Source organism: Pelodiscus sinensis, chromosome 28 (genome assembly GCF_052426305.1).
Source record: "Pelodiscus sinensis isolate ZL-2025 chromosome 28, ASM5242630v1, whole genome shotgun sequence".
Classification (NCBI taxonomy): Eukaryota; Metazoa; Chordata; order Testudines; family Trionychidae; genus Pelodiscus; species Pelodiscus sinensis.
Genome location: NC_143079.1, coordinates 1,251,004 through 1,261,086, shown reverse-complemented (window position 1 = coordinate 1,261,086; position 10,083 = coordinate 1,251,004). Strand labels below are relative to the sequence as shown.

General features: G+C 70.8%; 2 protein-coding genes across 4 annotated transcripts in view; both read right to left on the bottom strand.

Annotated features, from left to right (window-relative positions):
- Positions 1-1,074: 1,074 nt before the first annotated feature.
- NKX6-3 (NK6 homeobox 3) lies at positions 1,075-5,291 on the bottom strand. The gene is made up of 3 exons (XM_075910865.2): positions 3,808-5,291; positions 1,807-1,976; positions 1,075-1,562 (listed from the first exon to the last, which is right to left on the bottom strand). The coding sequence occupies exons 1-3, from the start codon at positions 4,175-4,177 to the stop codon at positions 1,341-1,343; spliced, it is 762 nt and encodes a 253-aa protein (XP_075766980.1). The 5' UTR covers positions 4,178-5,291; the 3' UTR covers positions 1,075-1,340.
- A 1,916-nt stretch (positions 5,292-7,207) lies between these two features.
- ANK1 (ankyrin 1) overlaps positions 7,208-10,083 on the bottom strand; it is a 130,774-nt gene continuing 127,898 nt past the window's right edge. For all 3 annotated transcript variants that reach the window (XM_089773828.1, XM_089773826.1, XM_089773831.1), the window contains one exon: positions 7,208-8,874. The gene's annotated coding sequence lies outside the window, so the exon portion shown is untranslated. The remainder of the gene's footprint in view (positions 8,875-10,083) is intronic.

Below are 10,083 nucleotides of genomic sequence, written 5' to 3'. Positions count from 1 at the left end.
GCCCCAGGTCAAACTTCAGCTTATCGTGTTCATACATCCTGTCTCGCAGGGCGTGAGCGCAGGAGGCCCCCCCCAGCCGGGCTGTCAGGACCCCAGCGCTGGGCCCCACGAGCTGCCCCCCAGCAGCATCACCCTCCCGGTAGCTGCTCCCAGCCGTGCTGTCAGGACCCCAGCGCTGGGCCCCACGAGCTGCCCCCCAGCAGCATCACCCTCCCGGTAGCTCCCCCCAGCCGGGCTGTCAGGACCCCAGCACTGGGCCCCACGAGCTGCCCCCCAGCAGCGTCACCCTCCCGGTAGCTGCTCCCAGCCGGGCTGTCAGGACCCCAGCGCTGGGCCCCACGAGCTGCCCCCCAGCAGCATCACCCTCCCGGTAGCTCCCCCCAGCCGGGCTGTCAGGACCCCAGCGCTGGGCCCCACGAGCTGCCCCCCAGCAGCATCACCCTCCCGGTAGCTCCCCCCAGCCGGGCTGTCAGGACCCCAGCGCTGGGCCCCACGAGCTGCCCCCCAGCAGCATCACCCTCCCGGTAGCTCCCCCCAGCCGGGCTGTCAGGACCCCAGCGCTGGGCCCCATGAGCCGCCCCCCAGCAGCATCACCCTCCCGGTAGCTCCCCCCAGCCGGGCTGTCAGGACCCCAGCGCTGGGCCCCACGAGCTGCCCCCCAGCAGCATCACCCTCCCGGTAGCTCCCCCCAGCCGGGCTGTCAGGACCCCAGCGCTGGGCCCCACGAGCCGCCCCCCAGCAGCATCACCCTCCCGGTAGCTCCCCCCAGCCGTGCTGTCAGGACCCCAGCGCTGGGCCCCACGAGCTGCCCCCCAGCAGCGTCACCCTCCCGGTAGCTGCTCCCAGCTCAGCGTCTGGCTCCCGGGTGCCCTCGTCTTCTGACCGCTGGGCGGGCCCCAGCACCTGCCCTGCCTTGTGCTGAGCCCTGAGACGCAGCCCAGTGCAGCCCACAGGGACCCTTTGCCCCCGGCTTCCACCTGAGCCCCCGCCCAGCCAGCGAGGTGCCGCGGCCCCGGACAGCTGCACCCTGCTGGGGCCTCCAGCAAATAACGGCCCAGATGCAGACGGGGCTGGGACCTTTATTCCATCCCTGCTCGGGGCACAGAGGGTCTTTAACACCAGCATGGGGCAGGGACGGGGGCGGAGCCCCCTGCTCCGGTTCCCAGCCGGGCTCTGTGGCCTCGGCTGCTCCTGTCCCCGCACGGCTCAGCTGCGCCAGTACCCCCAGCCTCACGGCCTGCCCCCTCCTGCCCAGGGCAGCCCCTGCAAGAGTCTCTGGCTCTGAGCGCCGGCGTGCAGGGGGCTTGGGCACGGGGCCAGCGCCGGGCGCTGCCGGGGGCTCAGCCGCTGTGGGTGCCCAGGCTGAGCACGGAGAAGGCTGCCCGGTGCTTCCTCAGCAACAGGCGGATCTTCTCGTCGTCCGAGTCGGGGTCCAGGGGCTTGTTGTACTCGTCGTCCTCGGGCTCCGAGGCAGCCCGCTCGCCCGCCACCCGCTGCGAGGAGGAGGAGGGCTCCAGCGCGCTCTTCTTCCGCCACTTGGTCCGCCGGTTCTGGAACCATACCTGGCCCAGGCGGGGGGGCGGGTTAGGGCTGCACGGGGCTGAGGGGTTCCCTCCCTGCGGGCTCCCGGTGTGCTGGGAGGGACCAGCCCCGTCCCCATGCCAGGTCCTCAGTGCCCAGGGAACCAGCACCTCCCACGGCGCCAGCCCAAGCCGGGGGGTCCTGGCCCCGGCTCCCGTGGCCCCGCGGAGCGCGGCCAGCGCAGGGGCCATGCGCGACGCAGCTCTGCCCCGGCCAGCCACTCACCTTCACCTGCGACTCCGTCATGCCGAGGGAATAGGCCAGGCGCGCCCGCTCCGGCCCGGCCAGGTACTTGGTCTGCTCAAAGGTCTTCTCCAGCGCAAAGATCTGGTGGCCGGTGAAGGTCGGGCGCGTGTGCTTCTTCCGGTGGCTGCTGTCCGGCAGGTGAGCGGGCGCTGGCAGCGGGAGAGAGCAGAGTGTGGGGGGGGGGTCCGCCCGGAGCGGGACCAGGGCACGTCTGGCCAGGCGGTCGCCCTAAGCGAGCCACGCTGGGACCGTGCTGCCCGCGTCCCAGGGCCCCTCGCCCCCCCGCCTCCAGCAGGACGTGGCCCCCCCGAGGGGCAATGGACCTGGCAGCCCCCCCAGACCGACCCCCCCATGCAGGCCCTGCCCCCCTCCGACCGACCCCCCATGCAGGCCCTGCCCCCCTCCGACCGACCCCCCATGCAGGCCCTGTCCCCCCAGACCGACCCCCCCATGCAGGCCCTGCCCCCCCCAGACCGACCCCCCCATGCAGGCCCTGACCCCCCCATGCAGGCCCTGCCCCCCGACCGACCCCCCCATGCAGGCCCTGACCCCCCCATGCAGGCCCTGCCCCCCGACCGACCCCCCCATGCAGGCCCTGCCCCCCGACCGACCCCCCATGCAGGACCTGCCCCCCCCGACTGACCCCCCCATGCAGGCCCTGCCCCCCCAGACCGACCCCCCATGCAGGACCTGCCCCCTCAGACCGACCCCCCCATGCAGGCCCTGCCCCCCCCAGACCGACCCCCCATGCAGGCCCCCCCATGCAGGCCCTGCCCCCCCCGACCGACCCCCCATGCAGGACCTGCCCCCCCCAGACCGACCCCCCCATGCAGGCCCTGCCCCCCCAGACCGACCCCCCATGCAGGACCTGCCCCCCTCAGACCGACCCCCCCATGCAGGCCCTGCCCCCCCCAGACCGACCCCCCCATGCAGGCCCTGCCCCCCTCCGACCAGGCTGCGTCTCCCCGGTGCGACAGTGACACTGCGTTTTGTGGGATGCGCCCCATTGCCCCGCGCGAGAGGAACCCCCCAGGCTGCTCACCCCCCACCCAGTGGGGCTGCTCCTGGTGCCCCCAGCGCCGGGGGGCAGTAACGCTCCGTATTGGGCGCGCCGGCCTCCCCCGCACGGGGGCTGGTGTCTGCCAGGCCTGGTCCAGGTGCTTCCACCACAGCCGCCAGGGCCGGGCTTGGCCCCTGGGGCGCCAGCCCCACGTCACGGGGAACGAGGACCGCCCTGAGAGGCCCCTCAGTCCTTGTGCCGTGTGGTCCCCGCCAAGGAATGGGGCGCACGGCCTCGCCGGGCTGGCCAGGGCCCGGCTCTGCACTGGCTGGCAACACCAGCCACCCGCAGCCCAGGCGCTCGTGGGGCAGTGCCCCAGGGCAGCCGCTCCTTCAGGGCTGGCCACTGTGGGGCTGCCGGGCCAGGCTTTCCGGGATGGGGCTGAGCCCAGAAGGAAGATCTTTGGGAGGCGGGGACTGTCCCATCAGCCCCTCAAGCCCCTTCCTGCAGGGCCCAGCTCTGCCCCAGCCCTGGGGTGGGGTCTCGGCGCGGCCCCTGTCCCTGCCCCGAGGACGGAAGGCAGCCGGCGCGGGGTAAGGAGAGCAGCGCCCGCCCGCACCCCCAGGTCCTGCTGCCAGGTCGGGGTCCTAGGCTCAGCTGTGTCCCTGGGGGACCCGCTTCCGGCTTGTAACGGGGACTCAGGGCCCAGCCAAGCGCTTGTGCCATCTCCTGCCTAACCCTCTGGGCAAGGCATTCAGCACGGCACTTGCCGGCCAGCTGAGGGTCTCCCCGGCTCAGGGCCAGGCCCAGGGAGCTGAGGTCTCAGACCAGGCTGGCAGCACGATCTGGCTGGGGTGGCCCTGTCCAGGGGTGCAGCGGGGCTGGCGCAGCCTGCAGCACCCCACCGCGGTGTCTGCCTCGCCTGCGGCTCCCGCCGAGCGAGGGTCCTTCCCCGCCCCCCGGCTGCGCGGGGTACTTACTGCTGCCGCACGGCCGGCCGCCTCGCCACTCCTGGCCGCTGTCTGCCCAGCAGTCCATGCCCCGGGGCGGGTACTCGCTCCCTGCCTTGGCGAAGCCCCCCACCGGGGCGCCGTAGTAGACGGGTGGGGAGCCCAGGCCACTGAAGCTGCCGGCGGGGGCGTAGGCGGAGAGCAGGCTGCTGTTGGGCCGGCTCAGGATGTCGGTGATGCCGTGCGGCGTGCCAGCGGCCAGCTGGGCGCCCAGGCCTGGCGGGCTGAGCTTGTAGAAGGAGTTCTGCACCGAGTACTGGCACACGGGGGCCTTGGCCTCGGGGAAGGGGGCCAGCGAGGGGCTGTTGAGCAGGAAGGTCCCCGGCAGGTTGGCGTCCATGATGCAGCACGCCAGCCCCTAGGGCCCCAGCGCCGTGCCGCGTGCTAGCAAAGCCATCCCCGGCAGCCCAGCCTGCGTGGGGGGCCACGCCAGCGCCCCACCGTCCTGCTGCTCCCGCCGGCGCCCCGGGCGTCACCTGCTGGCCCTGTCCAGGCAGTGGGCACCCCGGCAGCCACGGACCCACTGCTCCGGGAGCGCCGTGCCAGGCCCAGGCCCATGCAATGCTGGCGCTGGCCGGGCTGACCCCCAGGTGCCCAGAGAAGCTGCACCCAGGTCCCTGCCACTGAAGTTTAACTTCAGGACAAGCAACATTTCTCTGATAAAGATGTGGCCAATTAGCATACGGGGCCCCAATTGGCTGAGGTGCTGGGGCCTCCGCTCCCATTGGCTGGGTGACAGGACAGGCCCCGGATTGGCTCGCCCCAGACAAATTGCAATTTGAAAGATTGACTGTAAAAGAATAACACCAAGTCCCGGCTGCGGGGCTCAGAGCTGGGGCTGAGGCTGCCTGCTCTACACCCGGCCCCCGCCGGCCCCAGGGGCGCCCGCCAGCGTGCCAGGAGCCCAGGCTGGGCAGCGCCATGCAGGTGCGTTCAGGGGCCGTGGGGGGGCACTGGGCTGCCTGGACCAGTGGGTGTGAGGTGCTTGTGCACGTGCAAGCACAGCGGGGGGGTGCACATGGAGGTCAGTGTGTGCGTGTAGGTTAGTGTGAGATGCACGGCAGCGTGCGCCTCCAGCCGTCCATGCACATCTGTGTTGGGGCCCGGCTGGCGGGGCTGCGGAGGGGGGGGTTCGCGTGGGGGGGTGCCACTGCCCACGGCTGCTGGGCTCGCCTGGCCTAAGCCTGGTTGGTGCATGGGGTGCCAGAGCAGGGCCCAGGCGCGTCCGCGGCGGTCGCATGCAGCTGCCCCGGTGCTGGACAGCGGCCGTGGGCGGGGAGGGCCCAGCATCCCTGGGCTGCAGCGCAGGGCACCACAGCTGACAGCGCAGGAAGGGGGCGTTGCGCTTGCCCAGGCCTGGTGGGCTCCACTGTCTAATGTTAATCATCCCTGCTTGTGCAAGGGGGGTCCCCCAGCTTATGCCCCCCCTCGCACGCCTGGCCCTGCGTGTGCCCCCCCTCGCACGCCTGGCCCTGCATGTGCCCCCCCGCCGCACGCCTGGCCCTGCATGTGCCCCCCCTCACACGCCTGGCCCTGCATGTGCCCCCCCGCCGCACGCCTGGCCCTGCATGTGCCCCCCCCGCACGCCTGGCCCTGCAGGTCTCCCCGCCGCACGCCTGGCCCTGCGTGTGCCCCCCCTCGCACGCCTGTCCCTTCAGGTCTCCCCGCCGCATGCCTGGCCCTGCATGTGCCCCCCCGCATGCCTGTCCCTGCATGTGCCCCCCCTCGCACGCCTGGCCCTGCATGTGCCCCCCCCGCACGCCTGTCCCTGCGTGCGCGCCCCCCCTCGCACGCCTGGCCCTGCACATGCCCCCCCTTCGCACGCCTGTCCCTGCACGTGCCCGCCTGTCCCTGCACGTGCCCGCCTGTCCCTGCATGTGCCCCCCCTCGCACGCCTGGCCCTGCATGTGCCCCCCCGCACGCCTGTCCCTGCGTGCGCGCCCCCCCCTCGCACGCCTGGCCCTGCACATGCCCCCCCTTCGCACGCCTGTCCCTGCACGTGCCCGCCTGGCCCTGCACGTGCCCCCCCCGCACGCCTGGCCCTGCGTGTGCCCCCCCTCGCACGCCTGTCCCTGCATGTGCCCCCCCCCCGCACGCCTGGCCCTGCATGTGCCCCCCCTCGCACGCCTGGCCCTGCATGTGCCCCCCCCCCCCGCACGCCTGGCCCTGCAGGTCTCCCCGCCGCATGCCTGGCCCTGCATGTGCCCCCCCCGCACGCCTGGCCCTGCAGGTCTCCCCGCCGCACGCCTGGCCCTGCACATGCCCCCCCTCGCACGCCTGTCCCTGCACGTGCCCCCCCCGCACGCCTGTCCCTGCATGTGCCCCCCCTCGCACGCCTGTCCCTGCATGTGCCCCCCCCGCACGCCTGTCCCTGCACGTGCCCCCCCACATGCCTATCCCTGCACGTGCCCCCCCACACGCCTGGCCCTGCAGGTCTCCCTGCCGCATGCCTGGCCCTGCACATGCCCCCCTTCGCACGCCTGTCCCTGCACGTGCCCCCCTTCGCACGCCTGTCCCTGCACGTGCCCCCCCTTCGCACGCCTGTCCCTGCACGTGCCCCCCCTCAAACGCCTGTCCCTGCACGTGCCCCCCCTTCGCACGCCTGTCCCTGCATGTGCCCCCCCTTCGCACACCTGTCCCTGCACGTGCCCCCCACACACACCCGTCCCTGCACGTGCCCCCCCCACACACCTGGCCCTGCACGTGTCCCCCCCTTGCACGCCTGGCCCTGCAGGTCTCCCCACCACACCCCTAGCCCTGCACATGCCCCCCCTTCGCATGCCTGTCCCTTCAGGTACCCCCCCTTGCACACCAGTCCCTGGATGTGCCCCCCCCACACGCCTGTCTCTGCCTGCATGACCCCCCCCACCCCCAGCCACACTTGGCCCTGCATGGGCTTTGTGCCTGGCTGTGGGTGCTGGTGCCCTGCCCCACTCCCTGGGCCGGGGGGGGGTGTCACTGCAGGGAACGCAGCCAGGGCCCTGGGGCAGCACACGGGTGTGACAAGGCTGCTGTGCCGGCCCAAGCTAAGCGGGGGTGGGGCTGCCCCACTGGTGTGGCGACCGTGGGCTCCACCAGGATGTCGCACCTCCGGGCATTGGTACAGGGGCTCCCACCACTGGCTCCTGCCGGTCAGGGGCCAGCCCCGTGCAGGGCAGCAGACTTGAGTCTTTGGTGCCCTGGACGTGTTTGGGGGTGTAGCCCTCCCGCCCATCAGCCCTGGGGTGCGGGGGAGGTGGGGGGTGCACGCCCAGTACGCTGCAGCAGCTGATACCCTCCCACCATTCGTGGGCTCCAGGGCACTCGGGCGGGGGGCCGCTGCCTGCCTGGGTCACCCACCCCCGGCCGAGAAGCAGAGACAAGACCTGGCTCGTGTGGATTTCTTTATTAAGTCGTAGTCTGGTAGCTGGTGTCCAGGGAGACTGGGCTATACATGGGGGCTAAGACGGGGCGGGGGAGCCAAATGGCTCGTCATCATGACAGTAAAAAAAGGAACTAAAATGCCTGTAAAACCTCTAAGAAGCGTCTAGTGCGCAGCTGGCGCCATTCTCCAGGCGTCGGGTCGAGCGCCCGCCCCTCCAGCCTGCCTAGCGATCAGAGCGAAGCGACGGCCCCGCGGGCCGGCCGAGTGCAGCGGCACGTTCCCTGCGGAGCATGGAGCCCAAAGCGGGGCCCGCACTAGACTCTACGGAGATGCTGGCAAAGGCAGCTGCATCAGCCATTCCAGGGCCGTTATGTTACAGAGCGGAGGGGGATGGATGGACGGGCTGTGTCCTACTTGGCTTTGCTCTCCGAGCCTCAGCTTGCACCTCGCCCCCCTCCACAGCCAGCATGGGCAGGGCGCTGTCCTACTCCACTGCCCCCTGCCAGGGTTGCTAGCGCCACCCCCGTGGGGCCAGCTTGGCCTAAGCAAACATGCCAGCCCCTGTGCAAAGGAGCCGGGGGGAGTGCAGGCCAGTGGTTCCCACCTGGCGGGGATCCCTGCATGCAGGCTCCTTCCGGAAGGTGAGGGCCATGGCACCCAGCATCCCGTCCTGCAGCCAGCCCTCCTGGGGTCACATCACACCTGCGCCCACCCCCGGCCCTGCCAGGAACCTGAGCCAAGGGGCCGCTGCCCTGGCCTGACTGCAGGGCAGGGTGTGTGGTGCCCAGGCAGGGCAGCTCTGACGCGCCTCCTCTGCCCTAGGCACTGGGGCTTGGTCCTGGATGGGGCAAGGGACTCGGGGGCTGTGCTGATTTTGGCTTAGCGGAGAGGCCGAGGGACCCCGCCTCCCCTGGGTGCAGAGGACAGGGAGGTGAACCCTGCTGCATCTCTCCTGCGCGGCCGTTGTGCTGGGGCGAGCCGAGCATGGGCGGAGGCAGGTGTCCCCGCCCTGCTGGGCCAGTGCCCATCCAGGAGGGGCAGTGGGGCCTGGCTCTGGGTGGGGGTCAGGGAATGAATGAGGCCAAGGGGCGTAAAAGCACCAGGCTGTTTGGCTCTGTCACTCTGCTGCCGCCCTCGCTCCTCCCTGGCCAGCCTGGCCCTGCCGCCGGAGCCGGGGCTGTGGGGCAGGTGCCGCGTGCCCGCGGGCGTTGCATAGTATCGATTGTTCATATACACAAGGCTGAGTACTGTACAGTTTGCGCTTTGCACACAAGCAAGGAGCCGAGTGCGGCTGGGAGCTGGGTGCTCCCCTGGCGAAACGGGCAGGGAAGCCATGAGCCGACCCGCTCCCCTGCCCTTGCTGGGTGCCCCTGGAGAGCAGCGCCTCTGCCCGCCCCTGCCCCCCACCCGGCCACGAGATGCCAGGAGGCTGATGCCCCCGGCCCAGGCAGCCCTTCCGAGCCGCAGGCTCCTGCCAGGGGGCCAGTGCGCGTGTGGTTCCTGGGGTCCCGTCCGGAGGAAGAACTGTGGCTCATGCGTCTGCAGTCAGTCGGTCATGCGAGGAGGACGGGAAGGAGTCTCTTACAGAAATCATGCCATTAGCCTAGAGCAAGGTGCCTCCTGGGGCCGGCCACACCTGGCTCAGCTCAGTGGGTCGGGGTGGAGGTGAAGCCCTGAGGGACAGAAAAGACAGTGCTTGGGTTACACGCAGCGCCCTGCGGAGGCCTGGCCCCTGGGCCAGAGAGCAGCTCAGGCATCGGGCACCCAGCTAAGGGACAGATGCTGCAGCCAGCCCCAGCCTGAGCGGGAGTCAGCCACCAGCTCCAGGCCGGCTGCATGCGACAAGCAGCCAGGCAGCCGGGGGGATGGTGCCCTGGGTGGCTTGGCGGGGGGGACGGGCCGCGTGCCCTCTAGCCCTTGTGCAGCCGTTTTCCCATCGAAGTGCAGAATAAATGTTCTATGCGCACCAGGCATGGCGGGACGGCCCCACGCTGGGCGCTCTGCTGATCAGCGAGGCCGCACTGGAGTCTCCCTGAGCGGGGGCCCATGCGCCCAGATTCCAGGGACGCTGGCGACGGGGAGTGAGGGGCGAGGAGGGGTCACTGTTACTTGCAGGCACGTGCTGGGGGCTCTCAGGCCATTCCCTGCCTGCTCCCGGCCGGCGGCTCTGCTAGGACAGGGCCTGCTGCCACGCTGGGACGATGCTGAGCGGGGAGCCCGGGCGGAGGCTCTGGTCTGTTCCTGGGCAGCCCGTGTGCTCCGGGGAGGAACATGCCCCCCCCCCAGAGCCGCCTCGGCCTGGGACAGGGCTCCTGCTCCTCTGGGGGCCGAGCAGCCCTCAGCCCTGCCGCTGCGGGGACAGAACCCGGCGTCCTGCGCTGCTGGGCAGGGGCCCAGCTCTCAGAGCACGCGGCAGCCAGACAAACACAGGCTGGATCCCTCTGGCCCCGGCACAGGCCATGCTACACACGCGCACACACACGGACACAGCTCACGCACACACACAGCTCTCACACACATGGACACATGGACACATGGCTCACGCACGTACACACACTGACACAGACAGCACATGGACACACAGCTCACAGACACACATGGCTCACGTACACACAGACACACACAGCTTACACACACACACATGGACACACACAAAGACAAACAGGACTCACGCACACACACATGGACATAGCTCATGCACACACATGGCTCACAGACACACAGCTCACACACACACAGACACACATGGCTCATGTACACATGGACACACACAGCTCATGCACACACACTGACAGCACACAGACACGTGCCACGCGCACACACAGCTCACATACACACTCAGCTCACGCACGCACACACACGGCTCATGGACACAGACACAC

Bases quoted from the DNA above. Each gene is read 5' to 3' on its own strand.
- NKX6-3 (XM_075910865.2), bottom strand. From the start codon at position 4,177: ATGGACGCCAACCTGCCGGGGACCTTCCTGCTCAACAGCCCCTCGCTG. The intron at 1,977-3,807 runs GTAAGTACCCCG...TCCCGCTGCCAG, and splicing joins CGGCCGGCCGTGCGGCAGCA to CGCCCGCTCACCTGCCGGAC. The intron at 1,563-1,806 runs GTGAGTGGCTGG...CGCCTGGGCCAG, and splicing joins TGACGGAGTCGCAGGTGAAG to GTATGGTTCCAGAACCGGCG.